The 21,022-nt window shown below is 34.4% G+C and overlaps 1 protein-coding gene across 5 annotated transcripts in view; it reads right to left on the reverse strand.

Moving 5' to 3' along the window:
* Positions 1–21,022, reverse strand: part of SMARCA1 (SWI/SNF related, matrix associated, actin dependent regulator of chromatin, subfamily a, member 1) — a 69,403-nt gene that overhangs the window by 7,883 nt on the left and 40,498 nt on the right. For all 5 annotated transcript variants that reach the window (XM_059910836.1, XM_059910837.1, XM_059910840.1 and 2 more), the window contains 6 exons: positions 20,786–20,896; positions 20,411–20,524; positions 11,939–12,061; positions 9,787–9,919; positions 7,060–7,178; positions 6,726–6,938 (listed from right to left, as the gene is read on the reverse strand). In XM_059910836.1, coding sequence (XP_059766819.1) covers positions 6,726–6,938; positions 7,060–7,178; positions 9,787–9,919; positions 11,939–12,061; positions 20,411–20,524; positions 20,786–20,896 — 813 coding nt within the window. The remainder of the gene's footprint in view (positions 1–6,725; positions 6,939–7,059; positions 7,179–9,786; positions 9,920–11,938; positions 12,062–20,410; positions 20,525–20,785; positions 20,897–21,022) is intronic.

A 21,022-nucleotide genomic window follows, 5' to 3' on the forward strand; every position in this document is an offset into this window, starting at 1 on the left:
ACAGATACTAAAATCTGAATTTTGTATAATTTTCACACGTCACAAAATAGTCTTCTTTTGATTTTCTTTCAACCATTTGAAAATGTAAAAATCATTCTTGGCTTGCAGGCCATACAAAAACAGGTAAAGGGCTGCAGTTTGCCAAGCCCTGTTTGAAACTACAGTCTTTAGATTGACTTTAAACAAACTGTCTGCCTTGGTTTTCCGTATCTTTTTAATGGTTTATAATTCCATTCAGTGCAAAGTCACCCAAGTTTCAACTTTTGAATACTAGGATATGTCTCTCTACCTTTATTTAATAAATAATGGGATGTTTGCAGTAAGTAGCGCTGCCCTGTACTGTGTGGTGAATATCAATCACGCCAGGCACCAAGTTCAAACATCCTCTGGCCCAATACTCAGCTTCAAAGCATCAATTCAAAAGGCACAGAGAGCATCAGTAGACTTGAAGTGACTTATTGAAAGAGATTAAAGAGACTCCACATTACATTTCTTATGTACTAAAATCCTAGACACTAAGCCTGCCTAAGTCTGAATGACAGAAGGTTGCTGCCTGTTATGGTTGAAAGTCAAAAGCAGGTGAATGAGCAAGAGCAAAAAAATAAATAAATAAATTGCACTCCACATCTGCACATCTAAATTGGTAGGTGGTTCTATAAAGTCAGAATCTTCTTCTACAGTTCTTAGTAAAACAAAATGGGTGTTTTTTTCTCCTTTGCTCTTTTATAAACTCCCTATACTTTACCTTTGGGAGTTGATACCTTCAACTATACATTATGTGGTATATTTCCTAGGTTCTTTGTCACTTTGGAACCTCTATCAATACTAACAAAAAGCAATGGCATTCTATACTAAAATCTCAGGGCCCAAGCACACTGGTAGTTAGATGGGAGTTATATATTCTAATAATAATAATTAAGAAATATATCCTATATTTCTTAAACAAGTATCAAATGTTATGATAGTTTTACCTAACTGCTGCTACTTAAACATCGTTATTTGTAAAATGTCACATACCTCTTCACAATACATAAATACATAAAACAAACTCCTGTTAGTGCATGTATCATATTTCAGATTGTTAGAACAATTCAGTCTTAAATCAAACACTATAGTTACTAATAAAACACATGATATTTACAACTGGCTACTCAAACAAAAGCTGCAGGGATTACAGCCAAGTAAAGTCTATCATTAGAAAAAGGTAGATGAAAAGAAAAGAAAGGAAAGGAAAAGAAAAAAGAACTCAAACCCGTTGCTACATTTCTTCACATTCTATCCAAATGTGATCCAACTGTAGGGGTCTATGAGATAGAAGCATACTGAAGTACGAAAGTTCCATGCTCATTTATTCACTGAACGCCTACTTTGTGCAAGGGTTATGCTGGTACTTTTAGGTGTAACCATTTGCACCTGAAAGTTAAGAGAGCAGTAGTAAAAAATGACTCTGGGGCAGATGGTGCTATATTAGCCAAGGGAAGTAAAAGAAGAGGAGGAACAGAGAAAAGACAGAGATATAAATTTGGGAATTGTCAGCCTATATGGTAGTTGAGGTAGACATTTGCCGACTTCCACAGAACAGTATTTCTAAAATGTAAATCTGACCATGTCACTGCCCTGTTAAAATCTTTCAATGACTCCCCATTTCCTATAGAATAATGACCAAAGTTCAATACCAAGGACAGGGCTCTTCGTAATTTGGCTGCCAGCTCCTTCCTCATCTTCCAGGACTTCCCTACTCACACTCCAGCACAACCTACTTGCAGTTTTTGCACGTGCTGTGCTTGTTTCTACCTTTGCACATGCTGTTTCCACAGTCCCAGGGCCAACTCCTTCCTGGTCATTCAAGACTCAGTTCCAAGAAGGACCTCTTCTATGAAGCCATTCCTCTGACCTAACCCTCAAGGCAAAGTTAAACACAACCCCTTCTGTACATACCTCTATATAGGACCTTTCTGAAAATTAAGGCTGAAAGGGACATTTTAGTCTTTCAAGCACATTAGGAAACAATATATCCCTATAAGCATAAATATATTTTAATATTTTCATAATTCTACAGTCAAGAAGAACCCATCATTAATTTTACATTTTACCAATTCTGTGAATAATGTATTAATTCATATCCTCACACTTCATTAAGAATGTAATGCTCTAAGAAATCAATATTAGCTGTTATCACACAATTAAGTACTAATACACAAAATAAAAAGTCATGAGTGGCCTTCTTTATAAAATTTCCTAGGCTATGCTGCATAAGCAACAAACAAAAGTGCTATTGTGACTATAAAACAGGTTGGAAAATTTTTAATTTGACTTTCGTTTTTCTAAAGTATCTATAAAGAAAATCCTTCTCTGACTGGACAGATAATTTATCAAATATCCTGTGCTGAACTAATAATTTAGTTAATGTTTACTATCAATGATAAACCTATAAAAAGGGAAGCAAGCTAATAAAGAGCTATAGCAATATTTTCTAAATAGTATTTGTTCTCCTACAATTCTGATGAGGAATATCATGTTCTTAATTTTAAATAAGGAACATTTTCATTAATAATAAAGCTGTGATTTGAAAACAAACAGCAATAACATGAAACTTTTATTACATTGTATACAACAGTGTGTGATTCTCTCTCTGAGATACTACCCAAAAAATTCATTTAAACTACTACAAAAGGCAGGGTAATTGTAATAACTAATTACTAATACCCTGATTCAACTCTAAAGTCCATGGCCACAGGCTATGTACACGGAGCTTCTTGCGAGGCTAGGAGAGGAAAGAAAAAAGCTTCCTAGAGGCTAAAGAGTAAGAATATTTTTTAACTAAAATTAAGAGTCAAAGCAACCCTGCAAAGGAAGCATACTGGCTATATCAAGAAATGTTCTTTATTTCAGAGAGCCAAATTCTGCTTTTTCTCCTTTAAGTACTTAAAAGAACCTAAGCAGGTCCAAAGAATTACTGATTAAACTTTGGATACTTTCAATATGTCCTTTCCAGTAAACTTATGTGCTAGGTATTTTAGACTTCTCAGATTCTTTTCAAATCTCCCAGTCACGTTAGTCTGTCACTAAATGAACAGAGATAATGCCCTGACATTCATTCCCTAAAAGGAATTAATGAGCTAATGTTGGTAAAGGGATTGGCAACCTTATAGTATAAAAGGTAGTATATAAATACAAAGTATTATCTTTTCCTCTTACAGTCATCTGGCAAAGGTCCTTTTAATTCTGATAGTTTTTAAATGTCCTAAGACTAAGACCTCATTATAATACACTTTTTTCTTAGAAGGAAAATGGTAGGGCAATTCATGTACTCTGAGCTTAAAAATCTAAATTGATCATATCCTTCCTACTCGTTTATGTAGTTCAATAGAGACTGATTACTTACTTAAAGACCACACAAGTTCTCAGAGAAAGAAATCACAGTCTTTTTAGCACAGAGAAACAGAACTAAAACTCATTTTCTCTTTTGTATAGCCAGCATTTTTAAATGGAGAAGAGCCTCAAAGAAATTTTCAACCTTTAGCTGAAGGCTTTCAAAATGTGGCATATTTAGAAGTGGAGGTTCATGCCTTTAAGTACTTTAAGACTGTTAAGTCAGAAGCCATGAATTCAGTACTTTGAGATCTCTGAATAAAATATAACTACCAAGGTTTCTTTTTTTTTCCCTAAGTATTTCACACTATTTATTGGTGTCTCTGGGAAAGAGTCATCTTTAAGCAAGATTATGTTTTTAAAGATAGCTTCTTTAGTAAGCTAAGTTGAAAGTTTAATCATTAATAAAATTTTAATTTGAACACAGTGACACACTCACATAATGAATCAAATTACATCCTCTTTTATTTCTAAGATGGGGTTTTTCAATGAAGCAAATTATTTTAATTTTGGAAATCACAAATGCCTCTTTCAAGGGGGAAGTTTCACTTCCTAGATTGTGAATGTGATTCACTATACAAGACCAATTATTTAAAATGAGGGGAAAAGAGATCATCTAGAAATAATAGTAATCTATTTCTTTAATTCCCTAATGATTTTTATTATCATGAAACGTTCCAAAAAGATGGTCTAAATATATTCATGCATATTTTAAAATATATTACTTATATTCTAAATCCAGAAATATACGCAAAAATTGTCCATCAACTAGGAGGGAAATAATATAGTAGAAAAGTTAACAAAAACTCTGGACTAAAATATTTAATATGAAATAAACTACTATATGTTTTGAAAGATTCTTTAGAAATCATAAATTCCACCTTCCAGAACATAATTAAGGACAGAATTGTCTTCATTTTTAACAGACAAAATAAAAGTTTCATTTTTCAATCACATATGTAGTTAATATCCACTCTTTGGAAAACATACATTAGAGATTTAAACCTCTTGGTAAAGAAAGAGGTAAATGTTTTGTTGAAAGATGGAAGAAAAGATTCTTTACAAGGGAGTTCAGAGACATCTAGTGGTTGTTAATAATACACCGGATTTCTTCCCGGAAAATGAAATAAGGTTATGTATGTAGTTCTACAGTCATGTTCGTATTACAAATAATATAAGATTTTCCTTGCTCTTTTGAATCTGTTTCATCCTACTGCTTTAGTTCAATGTTTCCAGAAACTGAAAACAGCATTAAACTCAACCTTTTAAAAAATTAGTGAACTATCACTGAAATAATACTAAAAATTCAGCAAATGTTCCATCACATGAAAGGGCACGTATGATCGAAAACATGATTCATCAACAAATGCAGGTGGGCATTTGTCTTTTACAAGCTGCTGATGCCGCTCTAAATTAGATCATTATACGCATAAAACCCCAAATGGCTAAAAATTTTAAATGCATGGCTTTTGAAAGGAGTTCTCTGCTAAACATGGTCATAGATGCACTGAGCTAGAAGGCACCTTAAAAGGCCAACTAGCTCACTGCCAAAGTCTTCAGACTGTCAAAATAGAATCTCATCTTCAAAGCTAATAGAAAGCTATTTAACACTGTTCTTCAATAATCTATTTCAACCATCCAAAGAACCCTGTCAAACAACTCTTCCCTACATCCAACCTCAGCCCTTCATGCTACAGATTAATTCCTATTTTTTTTTATTCTTTTCTCAATTCTTCCTACTGTATCTTATTAACATATACACCTCTTCCTATTCTTTTGTACAAGTATAGCACTTTACATTCATCCCTACAATTGTCATGTTGCAAGGGAGATTCAATCAATTCATCATTCCAATTTCTCTAGTTCCTTTTGGATTCTGGCTTGATCCAAAGTATTTGCTACCTCTCCCAGCATTATGTATTCCATAAACTTGATAGACACATTCTAATAACAATCCAGGAACCCTCTAAATTTCTGTTAAAATTTTAAGAAATATCTGATCTTATAAAGCATCCACCAAAATTAGCATCTTCAATATAGCAACTCAGAGTTTTCTTTTCTTCAACTTGAACTGAAAATATAAAATGGGTCAAACAAAATGTTCAGCATTGCTTCACACCCCTATGAACTTTTGGCCAAGAAAACATTTATGATAGACAGAAACTAAAGAGAAATGTTCACTGTTTAGATTGTTAGTTTCTGGTTACTTTTAATGTTTAGGCTGTATGAATCTCCTTTTGTCTTAATTACCTCGGCTAACAAAAGACTGACGATGCCAACATTAAAAACATGTGGCATTTATTTCAATATCAGCAAGAACACTGCTAAGCAGCACTAGGATTTAACAGGAACACAATTCATGTTAGAAAGTAACAGTAAATTGCATGAAGCTAAAAGAAAATCTCTTCTTAATTATTCTGTCTCATAATATTCTTATAAAAACTCTACTTAGGCAACAATTCCTTCTCATTAAAAATAAATCCTTAAGTTATTCACACAGTCTCAAGTATCACCTGCCTCATTACAAAGGGGAAACTACCTTTAAAATGAAGAGCTCTGATGGTCACCATATTAACCAAGTAATCAAACTCAGCATCACCAAGAATGTGACAACCTGACATAATGAGCCTCCTGATGTGATGCAATGAGAAATACACATCACTTAGGCAGCATTCCTGCTGAAAATGCTTAACCTAAATCTAACAGTGAGCAAACAATGAGATACATGTTGGGCATTCTACAAAATGAGTCTGGGTACCTTAAAAAAGTCATTGTCATGAAAAACAAAAAGTTGTAGACTGAAGAGACTGAAGAGACTCAACCAAATGCAATATGTGAACCCTGACTGGCTCATCAATTTAAAAAAACAGCTATGAGAGACACTTTCGGGACAACTGGAAAATTTTGTACATGGACTGTATGCTAGATGACATTACTGAATCAACGTTAACATTTTCAGGTAGGATGATGGTACTGTGCTCATGTAGGAAAATATCAGTTTTATTTAGGAGATAAATGCTGAAGTATTTAGAGGTGAACACTCATGATGTCTGTGACTTACTTTCAAATGGTTCAGAAATATAGATCTGCATATAGATTAATAAATATAAAACACAGATCTGTATTTCTGAATATAGATATGTTTCTGTATTTCTGAGTACAATATATAGATTCTATATGTATAGACAGATGCCATGTATGTATGTATAAGTACATACACACATATACTAGTGAGAGGAGAAAGCCAACGTGGCAAAATGTTAAGAATTAGAGAATCTAAGTAAAGGATGTATGATATTTGACATTTTTCAAAAGAAAAAGTTGGGGGAAATAAGTAAGAAAGGAATACGTACCATGGCGGTTCTAGACTTGATAAACCAGTCAAATCTAAACTGAGGAGCATTCCGAACACACTGTCTTAATTCTTCATACACGTTTTCTCTATCAAAGCCCATTTTGTGTAACATACAAATCAAGAATCGATCTTCTTCCTCAGTATAGTTCTTTCCTTTGCTGGTTCCATACTGAATACGTAACTGATGAAATGGAGCCTTGTATCTTGCAATCTGTAAATTTAAACAAAATAGGGCTTTTGACTAAATGTGCAATAATAATAAGTCAAAGCTAATCACCATTTGATCAATTAAAACAATCTATTGGTAATTTGACAATTATGAAATATACTACTTTGGCATCCAGGGCTTTCTTGATACTGATCCTTCGTTGAATTCTTGCTTCTCCACGTTCAATTTGAGCCATAATTTTCTCAATGTCCTGTAATTCATTGCAACGTTCCCAAAATACAGCTGAAAAACAGAGTTATTACTTTACAATTCTATCATCTTAAGTAAATGAATCCAAGGAACTGTAGAATGAAGAATTAGCAGGAAAGGATACAGTGAACTTACACTGTTTATAATTAAGATTCAAATTCATCTGTATATATACGTTCAATTATTAAATACTCCTAAGGTGTAATAAATGAGGGGTATTAAATACCTCCTTCCATTTAAAAGTAAGACCTCAACAAGGAGGTTTTAGGTTAGTGATTTTCCTTTCATGAAATATTACGAAGTTTTTCATTATCCATCCCAGATGACTAGAATTTCAAAAGATACTACAGATACTGATTTAAGCTATGCTTTTATTCAAACATTATATAGAAGGCACCAAACACATAAAGTGAAACAGAAGAGGGGGTGGTCATATAAACTTAGAGAACATAGTTTCCTAGCAAGCAAAAATAAAAATGAAACTATTATCAACAGGTCAATCAAACTTCCTATAAAGCAGCAATTTCTACTGAAACTGTTACTTCGCTTTTGGAACCACTCACTATTCTTACAGTATTTCCAGTGACACACAGCTTGTTTTTTAAACTTACTTGGAATAGCCTCTTCTTTTAAAAAAAAAAAAGGAAAACCAAGTCACCCAAATTTTATAAATGAGCTAAATGATCTGGCTGCATTAATAGGTCACATCTTATGACTTCAGGTGAGAGGCCCTCTAATGACATATTCTACATTCTCAAATTTTTTCATTTTTAGAGTCTATCAAGAAAGGAATGTCAGTACTCTGATTTTTATAAGCACCTGTATTCATTTATTCATTCTCTCACTTATTCATTCAACACAATTTAAACGCCTACTATGTATAAGATACCACGAACAGCCAACTGTAAACATTTCGTCTCTTATTGCAACCAACTACATAAATTCATTCAAATCTCCCCATGCTCTGACTTGGCCCCAATTAAGCTGCCCTGAGCTAGTCATGCTACCTGGCTTGCTGTCAATTTGAGGGAACATCTGACATGGTATTTTTTTTTTAAATAAGCTCTTTTTTAAAATATTTATTTATTCATTTGGCTGCGCCAGGTCTTAGTTGCAGCACGTGGGATCTAGTTCCCTGACCAGGGATCGAACCCAGGCCCCCTGCATTGTGAGCACGGAGCCTTAGCCACTGGACCACCAGGGAAGTCCCGACATGATATCTTTTTAAATCATTTTTTTCTTGCAATTTCATACACACTGATGCTATCCCCCTTCCTAACTTTTGAAGAAAATTCTACTTCAGAAAATCTCTCTGCACATATCCTTTTATACTCCTTTCATTCAACTCTTGCTGCTAAAATTTCTCTCTCTCCTCTATTTTTCCCCTCTTTAAGTCCCCAAATGTCCTAAACTTATGTGATAAATTTTAAGGGTAGTAGTAATGTTATACTGTTATCAAAGTAAAGGACGTTCATAGACTTGATGTTATGCTACACGAAATAAAAACTCAAATATAATCCATCTCTCAAGTCCCTGGCAATCACCAGAAGACCCTTTCAGATTTCCAAAAGAAAAAAAAAGTATCTGTTCTCTAATTAAACATGGATTTATTCAAGCATTAGCACCATAAATAAATGAAAAATTGTGCCTAATCTATATTAATCTTTGGTATATTTAGTAGTATTCCAGTGTTTCCTCCCTACTATTTTTCATGGCAAAAATGCAGAATTTCAGTTGTTAGGCTAAATAGGCTTTGAGAGGCTAGCTCAGAAACCTAAACCTACTTTGTAACATTGTTTCAAAAACATTTTTGTTGTTTCAAAAACCTACTTTGTAACATTGTTTCAAAACATTTTTCCCAAAACATGGGGGAAAAAATGCCCTAGATTCTATACAGCTGATATTCAGACTACATTTGAGAGCTCAACCTAATTGGATTTTAGAAACTTCCTATGTTCTTCTACATAAAGAAAATTTACTAGACATATTTACCTATTTTAATAAGATTTCTTTTCAGAAGCCTGAGGTTGGATGCACTGTGACATGGAAATCAGTATTAACTCCATATGCTTCAGCACCTGATCTACTTCTGGTCAAGACCAAAGACACAGCTAAGTAAGAGAAGGAGCTGACTCTAGGACCAATCAACAGATGTATTCAAGCAGTCTTTTCAGATCTACTCCAGCTTGCCTGGAGTTAACAGGAATCCACACATAACTTGCCTGGAGCAAACTAGAACCCTGAGAGTGTTTGAGGATCTAATTATAGGAATTCTCTACTTCAAGGACAACCTAGAAAGACAATAATTCCATCCACTGAAACTGAAGCCTTAGACTTGACTTGCCCAGAAGATGATCAAATTCCAGAGGTGGGAAAGTAGGCATTTTGCCAGTGCTCATCCAATAGCTACCCTTGTTTTATCAGTGCTATACTTGGCTCTATTAGCTAACTAGTAGGGACAACAGCAATTTGTTTTGATAAATCTTATAATCTTTTCATAGAAATACAATTATATTTTATACTTTCACTTACAGTTTATTCATAAAAGTCTAAAGGTCTCTGAACAAAGGTAAAATTAAACTGACACTAAAGAAATGCATAAGGTTACAATTAAACACCATTTTTGTAGTTGTATACAAACCTGAATACTCCATGACCTCCTCAGGAGATTTGCCCTCCACCTCTCGAGCTATATTATCAATGTCATCTCTTCCATACTTCTCATTAGCTTTAATAAACTGATTAAAATCTCGCTTAGTCCAGTTTGTGAATCCCTGTGAACAAAAAATTAAGCATCATCAATAGAGGTTAAATCAACAAATCCAAATATTGTTCTATTTAGTTCTATACAATGATACATTAAAAACAGTTCAAAAGGCTTAAAATTTTCCTCCTTATAAAATCCCAGGTTTTTTATGTTGGAATCAAAAGTTGAGTTAGTGTTATTAATAACTGCTTTTCTATCATGAAGAGAATATACTTCCCTCCAAGTACTAAAAACTGATTTATAGTTCCAAGATATTGTGTAGTTTTTAACTCTGTATTTTATAGATGCCTACTACATTAAAATACAAATGCATTAAAATTAAAATACTAATGTAAATGCTGAAGTCCTGGATATTCCAGTACTTCATTTTTTTCACAGACTTATTCCCATGTGAATTAAGAAAAAATGTGGATGCATTAAATCAAAAAACTACATGAAGGAAAAAAAAAGACTGAAGAAAAATTTTTGTAGCTTTTTACATCATTCCAAACTACTGTGAACAAATAATTTCTGTTCAAAATTATATTCATAAATAGGATTCGATAAACAGAATGTTATTAGGCCTGCTCAATGTCTTTCCTAAAAGATAGAAAAGTTCGACCAATCAGTGTTTTAAGTCTCTTTGGTATTTATTAGCATATCTCTGAAGTCACAAGATCAAATTTTTGTCTTCCACTCCTCATGTCCCAACCCACATAAATGTGATACCCTTGACAGAGCAAAACTCTATCCCTAGGCTTTAGTTGATAAAGATTTTAGATTATCCCACATTTTGTTCCTTTGTACTCCCATGATTTTTTAAAAGATTAATTATTTAGGGCAGTAGAGAAAGGTGATTAAAGATGACTTCAAGTACTAGGAGGGGCAAAAAATTGATTTTGTTTCTAATTATAAACTAAAGCAATTTCTCAGTTGAGACTGTATATTCACAATATATTGTACATTCACAATATACTGCAAGCCAAGTAACATTCCAAGACCGTAACTTTATTTTTGTGTTCAGGAAATAAATTTTGAAAAAAAATCATGAATATTTAAATATTTTATTTTATTCTGTGGTAAGTCCTAATATTCAACCAGTTGCAATTACATTTTCAAACTAAACTTTATGACTTCCAGGCATTTGGCTCAAAAATTATGAATGTAATTTGTAAAACTTCATTCAATAAAATTACACGTTATAACAAAGAAAATACCTATATAATAAATAAGATATAAATATAAAAGCTATCTTTCAATAATTAATGTGGGAAATTCCCTAGCACTGTGCTTTGCATATTGTTCAAAAGAATTTGTTGAATAAATAAATCTTGCTGGCTACTTTCTATACTAAGGTGGTATCATACAGTACACATGTTTGTTTATTATTTTCCAAGGATCTTTTGCACTGTAATTCTTTTTATCTTCTACAGATTATTTTGGAAGTATGACACTTGTAAAACTCATTAAAGCAACAATGACCAGAAAGCATTAATATGTTGTTCAAATCGAAATGTTCCCTACTTATTAACTATTAGCTTTTAACTATACAATGAGCACCTTTTATAGTTTCAGAAATTTCTCATCATTGTATTAAAGTTCTTTTCAAGAAAGAATATAAGGCATTTTGAGAATTATGAAATCATTCCATAAATAAAAGATTAGTAGAGCATAATTTCAGAGGACAGTTCACAATCAATAAAATAAATTTAAATTTTCAAGAATATGTAGTAATTACTGTCTATCAGGATTCATATGTGGATTAACTGACTTTATTATAATTGATAAAATGCATGTCTGATTTCTTATAATTGACACCTATATTTTGCATTTATATATTTTTTAGTATTTCTAAAAGAGTGTATTCTATAAAAGGGATAAAAAAAAATAGGGATATTTGGTCTAAATGTATGTTTATAAAATAGCCCTGAGTTGTGTTGGTGTGTCCAATCAGGGTACCAGGCCCATACAATAAAAAGTAAGTGTAATTTATATCTTTTTTTCTATTGGTTGACTAGAAGTATTTCAATCACTTAAAATATGTTACTTGTGTGAGAAGTTTTTCCTTTTCTTCAGTCTCTTCTGGTGTAAGAGGTTCAGCTCCATCAATCTTTTTTTGCTCCTCTCTTTGAGCCACAGCTGGATTTGGGATATCAGGATTCCTTGGGACCTAAGAATCAAGAGGTGTGTTATGAATAAACTGTTGAGAAAAATTAATTAAGGGTATACATACTTATATCAATATTTAGAATTATTTCAGCAGTAAACAAAATAAAGTCATACCAGAATGACACATGATCCTCTCCACATTTCTACTACCATATTACCAAAGTAAAACTGTTCTTAAATGTGCCACGTGGTATTTTACAGTTAAAAACCAGTTACAGCTAAATGCCACATTATATTCTAGATTTAATTACACTGTGGAACAAAAAAATCCTTATGATATTGTAATACATGGTAATAATAATATCATTATCCCCAACACCAACATTATACAATAAAATCTCAAGCCCAGAAACAAAAAGTTGGGTAGTACAAAAAGAGTCCATATTCACCTGGCAATACAGACCAGGGTATAGAAGTGGCAATGCACCTGAAGATTGTATCCAATGCTCTAATCAGTTCAATGTGCAACGTTGTTTAAATATAAAACCTACTAACTGGGCATTATAAGAGGGAAGGGGTAAGCAAAGAGTTCAAAAGACTGAGGACAGAAGCTCAGCTCTACAAGGAGGCAAGCAGTCAGCCAGTCATTTGTATCTCAAAACTGTAGCCCCAGGGGCCTCAGTGTGTCACCATGAACTTAGACAACCCATACAGCTCAGCAGTATAAAGCAGCATTCATTGTATGGAGTGATAAACTAAGTCACTCAGCGCAAAGCCTCACATCATTTTTATGTGCATCTGCAGTGACAATGCAGCACATTGATTTACGAGGGCAGGTATATAACATGTATAGTACATTTTATAGCATCCATCAAACATGGCAAGAACAGGGTTGGCAGTAAGCCTTCCACTGTTTGGAAGGCACACCTATCATAAATGACTCATCCTCTAGAGGTATCAAATAGTCACGGTTTTACTAAAACATGATTATAATACATACTAGAGTACATTTCTCTAATTATTATACATATTTCATAGAGTTTGAACCATAGCACTGTAATTTAAAAATAAGTATTTTTAAAACTATTGTATCCAATAGTTGTTTAAATATAAAACCTACTAACTGGGCATTAAAAAGACATACTGAAAAACAGATTCATTTGTACATAATCATCAGTACGAGACAATCAAATTAGTAAGTATTGACTAAATGTCTATTTTGTCCATAGCACTATGATAGGTGTTCACTGGAATATAAAAAATAGTGGACATGGTCCTTGCCCACAAGGAGCTCACAACCTAGTTGCGGAATTCTGAGCTATACTCTAAGAACTATAAGAATTTGGGGAGATGGAGAAGAGAGAAAGAATATTCTAGGCGGAGCAGTAAAGCAAAAACGGTGAAGGCAAAAACAGGAAGGAGCATATAAGGTTTATGTTGAGACGGGATAAGAAACAAGGCCAGGTGGAAACAGAATTAGAGGGCCTTCTGAAACTACACAGTAGGCAACAGCAAGCCATTGGAGATCTTTCAACAAAGGAGTACTGTTTTCACCTGCAAGCCTTGTGCTGGATGGATTGAAGTGGGGAAGCGACTAGAGGCAAGAGAACCAGCTAAACTGTTGTAATCTAGAAATGAGGTATGATCACCTGGCCTAGGATGGTAGCAAATGGAAATGGAAAAGAAGGTGTAAATTAAAAATGAAATGTAGTCCAGTGATATGCATGATTTAAAATGACTTTTTTCAATAGCTAAATTCCACTTTTAAATCACAGGCACACCAGCAATTCCATTCCTAACAAACATATCTATACAAAGACTTTTAGGAGAATGTTTATAGCAGCTTTACTCACAAGAGCCAAAACCCAAAAAACAGTCCAGATGTCCATCAACAAGAGACTGGATAAGCAAACTGTGGTATATCCTTACAATGGAATAGTACTCGGCAATAAAAAGGAATGCACCATTGATAATGGGACAACATGGATGAATCTCAAAAACACTATGCTAAGTGAAAGAAGCCTTACACATAATATATGATTCCATTTATGTGAAACTCTAAAACAAAAAAAACCAATCTATGGTTGAAAATAATATCAGAACAGTGGTTGTGTCTGGGGAATGAATATGAGGATTGACTGGGAAGGGGCACTTTCTATATCCTTATAGGGGCTTCAGTTATGTAGGCGTATGCATTTGTCAAAATTCATCAAATGACACACAAGATTTATATATTTCAATGTATATAACTTTTATCTTAAAAAGAATCAAATAAATATTGAACTCTGGCTAATGATATGCATGTTGAAGTGTTTCCGGGTGAAATATACTTATGTCTGCAACTTTGAAATGCATAAAGAAATAAGAAGGATATCCATTTGATAGAAAGCTGGAGAAATGGACAAATAGGTGATAAAGCAAATACAGTAAAATGTAAATTGGAAAATATATGTGGCGTGTATATGGGTGTTCACTGTATAATTATTTTGGCATTTTTCTGTTTGGAAATTTTTCATAATAAAATGTTGAAAAAAATTACAGACATAGCTTTAAAAGTTTAACAGACCGCTTCAGTCGCTGGTGAAATTACTTTGGCCTCAAATTTTTAACTTTCATTGAGGAAAACCTCTTTAATCTTAAGATATTTCTCTACCAAAATGCTTCAAACTTTCCATATCTGACAAACCATACTTTAACAAAGTATTTCATAAACATCTAATTTTATGACAGAAAATGGATAATATACCCACACAAAATAAACTTTTTATTCCTATGTAGATATCTTCAATACTAAAAATTTTCCACCTGAACTTTAATAAAGGCAAAATCAGAATATTATATCATACCATTAGATTTTAGGATCTACTGCCCATATTTTTAATACAGCAAAACTTTAGAATGACTTCATCAATGTTACATTTACAATTTTAGTTCTAAAAATTACTCAAATAAACAGCTGCTAAAAGTTTTAGAATTAGAAATGACTCAAAATTCCTAAATTCCTGTATCTCTTCCTACAAATAATCTCCTTCTTAATATTTATTATTTTTAAAAAGTATTCATTTTTTACCTCATGAGGTTTTATCGGCATTTAGCTTCCTAAAGTGATTTCAAAGTGCTGTAAAAGAATTAAGTAGACGAATTATAGGCCAATAGTACTAAACAGATACCTAGGTGGTATCTCAAGTACTCATACTGTATATATTACTGATGACCCCCAGTAACACTTAATATACAAGAAGTTATCTTTCAAGGAAACAGCTCAATTATTATTTGGATTTCTAGTCAGATAGTAAGGAATTTGTGATTAAGAGCTATGTTCCATGGAAAAGTGAAAAACTTTTTGGGGGGTCTTGTTTCTTAGGAGCTTCAGCAAGCATTTCATAGAAATATGGAATACTGAATTAAATGTGACAACACACAAAATAAAAGTAGTAACCTGAAATCAGCTCACTGTATTTTAATTCTACCACAGCAAAACAGGTGGCCCACAATGACACATTACGGAAACTCACAAAGATTATAGAACTTCCTGCATTTGTCAAATGTTTATATCCCCCCCAAAGAGTCTTTATTGAAGATATATATTAGAATGTTCTACAGCTTTCTTCAGCTTCTAATATGGCAAAACTCTTTCACTCCAGGTCTTAGACTCAAGGGGACTTTTGGATACTCCGGAGTTTTAAAATTCTGCAATTGAAATTTCAATTCAGTCACCTTCTTCCAATGGAAGGGTTTTAGTGAGCAAGTGACTAAAAGCATTAAGTTACTCCTTTAAGTCACAAGAGCAATGAAGCTTCTGAATATGTCTAACCTGCAACAAGGTCAGAGCTTAGACAGCAGGGAAAATTGGCACATAATGCACAGCTATCTACCAAGTGGTTAGGGCAAAACAAACAACTACTTCTCTCAGCCTCAAATAAGACAGAACTCTTTAATTCCAGATCTTATTATCAGGAATACTGCCGTGACCTTGTTGTGCTGAGTATTGAGGGGAAAAAACAAAACAGAAAATAAAAATGCAAATAAGCAGGCCCTGAAGAAAAATGCTGTTTACCAACTGCTTCAAGCCTACTGAGCCCTTCACTAACCACACTCCAAGTCACTACAGAATGTGACAGTGGGGACTCAAAATGGGCCAAATGGAACCATACACCACAATGCCCCCAGCTTCAGACAAAACCTCTCTCCCCTGAGCTAACAATCATTTAAGCAGAAAGAGGGAAAGGAGTCCCTTTTTGAGAACCTAACTATGTAGAGAATATCAGGAAACTCCACTACAGCAGTCCTGTTCATCTGAGAACAAACTATTGTTCCATTCATATTGTGGCTTGGGTTAGTTTTCTGGAGGTTTAGTAGGGGGAAAATAATCAACGCTAGGAATCCTTGAGAAGATATGCCCAACACTTATCAATATCATATCGTCCTTTATAGGAAGCTTTTGCAGGTGATTAACATGCCATGCTCATCTGTCTATACAGTCGGCCCTCCGTATCCACGGGTTCTGCATCTGTGGATTCAAGCAACCTCTGATCAAAAATATTTGAGGAAAAAATTACAGAAAGTTCCAAAAAGCAAAACTTGAATCTGCTGCATGCTGGCAACTATTTACATAGCATTCACATTGTATTTAAACCTATTTACATAGCATTCACATTGTATTTATACCTATTTACATAGCAATCACATTGTATTAGGTATTATAAGTAATATAGAGATGATGTAAAATATATGGGCGAATCTGCATAGGTTACATGGAAATACTACGCCATTTTATATAAGAGACTTGAGCATTCACGGATCGTGGTATCTTTGTGGGCTTCTGGAACCAATGTCCCGCAGATACCGAGGGACAACTGTACTCAAACATGAGACCCACCCAATTAAAGCACCCACCTTAGCTCAGGTCTGTAGCCCCTGGTAAAGAATGGAAGAGACAAGGTTCAGAAAGAACCAACATCCAGAATGTATTCTTCTTTGTCTTGTAAATCCCCAGCTAAGTATGCATACAGAGGATCAAGGCAAGTCTTAAGACAATACAAAGGCAATCCAGGATGGGGCTGAGGAGAGCCTGGGGCTAGGAGTGGAGTGGTAGGGGGTCGATTCCCCTTCCACCCCCACTGCCACCACCACACTCCCAGCCACCACCATCTTTTCATCTTCACACTGCAGCAGCCTCCTGGCTGGTTTCCCTGGAGAAACTCACCTTTCTCTGTGTTGCAGCCAGAGTGATTTTTAAAAATGTAAGTCTGATCATATTCTGCCCCTTATAAGTGGTTTGACCTTGAGCAAATTACTCAGGGCAAATTACTCAACCTCTGTATGCCTCAGTTTCCCCACCTGTAAAATGGGTATGTAGTTCCAGGGCTCTTCTGAGAATACTGAGCTAATCATTTTGAACAACTAAGAAGAGTAAGCAACACAAGTAAGTACTAAATAACTATCTGCTGTTATTATTCCATCACCCACCTACCCCTCTGCCTTAAAAACATCTCAAAGGCTTTCTTTGCTCTAAAGTGCAACCTAATTAATATGACCTATAATTAATGTTCAATGCTCCACATGGTCCAACTCAACCAACTCACCACCAGTTTCATCTCAAGTCATTCTCTTTCTCACCACTCCCTAGCAACACTGGCCTTCTTTCAGTTTCTGAAGGGGCAATCCTCCTTCCTACCACAACACCTTTATACCTGTGGCTCCCCCACCTGAACGCTTCTGTCCCACACTTCACTTGGCTAATTCCTGTGCATCTCTCTGATCTCAACTTAAATGGTGGTCCTTAGGAACCACCTCCCTGATCTCCCACTCCACGCTAGGTACCCACGTTATGATCCCTCATAGCACCCTTTGTAAGTACTGAAAACAAATAAACGTCACTACGCTGTGCTTTCAGCTTAATGTCTGTCTCCTCCATTAGAACGTAAGTACTGTGCACTGAGGAACCCCCTCTGTCTTATTCGTCACTTTATCCTCAGACCTTGACATAGGACCTGGCATAGGGGGGCACTCGATAAATATGTATTAAATGAAAAACAGTCCTCCTTTCACTCACACTCCCTCTCCAGTCACCTCTCTCCGGGAGGTGAGGAACAGAGAACAGTAAGGTGCCATAGCATGGGTGCCGTGCTATCTTCCCTCTGCTCGCTCATCCCTTTCCTATCTGCTCACACCTTCCTCCTTCCTATCACCCTTCGCAGCTGTCCCTTCATTCCTCCCTCTTCTAAGGTTTCCTCTCTCCTCCATCTCCTTCCAGCTGGCCACCACCCAACTGTCATGTAAGACCCTGACCCTTAACCACAAACTGCCTGTAATGAAAGGCACTATTTACATTAAAACCAGAGCTGTGGCGAGAATGTGGTGGGCACTGTATTATCACAGGGAACAGAATTTCAGTATCTCCAAAGAAGGAGCATAAACAGTTATATTAGCAGAGGTGATTTTTTTATTGCTGCTACTTGACTACCACTTGGCTCACCTCCCAAACAACATGTCAAACCACTGTAAACACAGTCCTTATTTAGGGCTGCAGAAAGAAGCAGAGTTATGTCACATGCAGAAATAGCCCAGAATGTCTGAGTGGAAAGAGCATAGCATTTGAATGCTCAGAACCTGTGTTTGAGACCAGCACCCTTGGCAACTCTGTTAGCTACCTGACCTTGAACAAGTCATTTAACCTCACTGAACTTGTTTCCTCACCTATTATATAGAGGTGATAATAACACCTATCTCACAGGGTTTCTAAGAAATCAAATGAAGTATGTGGTAAAGCATTTATTCAATTATAAGATGCTCTACACAGATATTTGGTTGATTACTGAGGTCTAACATTTCAACTTAATTCTCCTTTTAAGTCTCACTAATAATAGTCAATAAAAGTTAACAGAAAATAATGATCTAAACCTAAAAGGTTTAATAATTCTTAGTGGGATCATGTATATATTTGTTTACCTCGTGAAATCTTATTCACTACTTTATTAATTTTACTATTTTTATTTTACATTGTAAACCTATAACTTGCCTGTTTCTTCTAACATCGCTGTTTTCACTTTCTTTGAAACTGGTTTTATGCCTGATCCGATGTTCAACCATGATTACTGTACTCTTCTACAACTTCCTAAGAAGGATTTTATCCAGTCCTGTTGGTTAAATACATTCAAATTTAATCATATTTCCCTAACCAGATTATAACTAACCACTTCATTTATATATTTTTATACTTATATTCACCCTAACTTTCTTGTTCCTATTTTTATATATTTCCACTTATATTCACCTTAAGTTTCTTGTCCCTATTTATAGATATCTAAACTTTGGTACATAAATAGCAAGCAAAACTTTTTTGCTCCATTTCAAATGACAGTGCTCCCACTTTGGACAAATAGTAGAAACACTCTAGAGATTCACTCAGTTCAAAATATTTTTTTAACATCTTTATTAGAGCATAACTGCTTTACAATTGTGTGTCAGTTTCTGCTTTATAACAAAGTGAATCAGTTGTACATATACGTATATCCCCATATCTCCTCCCTCAGTTCCAAAATATTAACTAACTAAATATCTTATATATATATGGAGCTTTTCTAGGCATATTACAGTTACTAATCAAAATAACTGGTCACAGTTCCACTTGTGATAAAGGTTCACAATATGAATTTTAAAACACAGCTTCCAATTCATAAAACAGAAATCTTCATAAAATTATAACAGTGTTAATACTTTTATAATTTTGTTCATACTATTGATTATTATTTGGTCATCCCTTTCCACTCACTAGAAAGCCAATTTCAACATACAGAAATAATCTCATATGCTTAATCTCTCAATGTGATAGCTGTAAGTATGACAAACATTATATTTCACTCACTATAAACGGGTTCTTATCTACCTATATAAGTAAGAAATTTGAATTCCAAAAGATCATTTTTAAGTTCCATAATTCATTATCGTGTTTATCATTATTTTAACACCTAAGTGAACACAATCTACTAACCACCAACAGGGCTTCTATCAATCTATGAGTAATAAACACAAAAATACTATTTCTTGGTCATTTTGAGGAAAATAATCAAAAATTTCCTATCATCTATCATACATTCACTTCTATTTAAACACATACCTATTGTTTATTCTACATATTCTTTGAGCACTTGAACACGAGCATTATTTAAATGTTATTACTATTTTGAAATATTGGATAATTCTCCACTAATCTCATTTAGTGATGATCTTACTGGTGATTGGGTAGCTTTGCTTCTAGTTAAACCTCCACTTTGGTTTTAAAAACACCACTATTTTGACTTACTCTTAAGTTCTCTCACATTAAAATGGAACACTTTCTAGTCTAGCTTAATACATTATATTAGCTTAAAAGATTGTATTATGCTAATCCAAAAAACTGAAAAATTACCTTATAGCCTATGGTCTTTCTATAATAAAGAATTTCCTTTTCGAGGAGCTCAAATAAGCGTGGTGGGAAAAACTGAAAATCCTGAACATTTGGCTGTTTTGGAGGTCGTGGAGCCTGCGGGGGAGAAAATGCATTACATATATATTTGTTTTCAGTACATGAAGTGAACATACTTATCTTTTATTATTTCTTTTATATATAGAAAAATAAATACAATGGAATCCATTTATATGGCCGGAGCATATCAAGTACTTTTCTGTATTGTTATACTTTAGGGACTAAGATTTAGCACTAATATAAGTAAATCTGAATCAGAGACCACGTTACAAGAGAATTCTACTGTAGGACATAAAACCTGGCCTCATACTGCTTTACCTTTGGAATCTTTGGCTCACTAACACGTAAAGCCTCTCTGAAGTAGGCATCCACCGCATAGTTGGCTTTGCGTTCTCGTTTGGGAGGTTCAATCCATTCCACCATTCCAAGCTATACACGAAAACAAGAATGAGGAGTTTAATAATTCCAATTTGGTTTATAAATATCAAGCACATCAAGGTTGTAGAAGTGTGAGAAAACCAAAGCCATTAGGAAGAATCAAAACTTGCTTTGTAA

The sequence above is a fragment of the Balaenoptera ricei genome, chromosome X (assembly GCF_028023285.1).
Source record: "Balaenoptera ricei isolate mBalRic1 chromosome X, mBalRic1.hap2, whole genome shotgun sequence".
Taxonomy (NCBI): domain Eukaryota; kingdom Metazoa; phylum Chordata; class Mammalia; order Artiodactyla; family Balaenopteridae; genus Balaenoptera; species Balaenoptera ricei.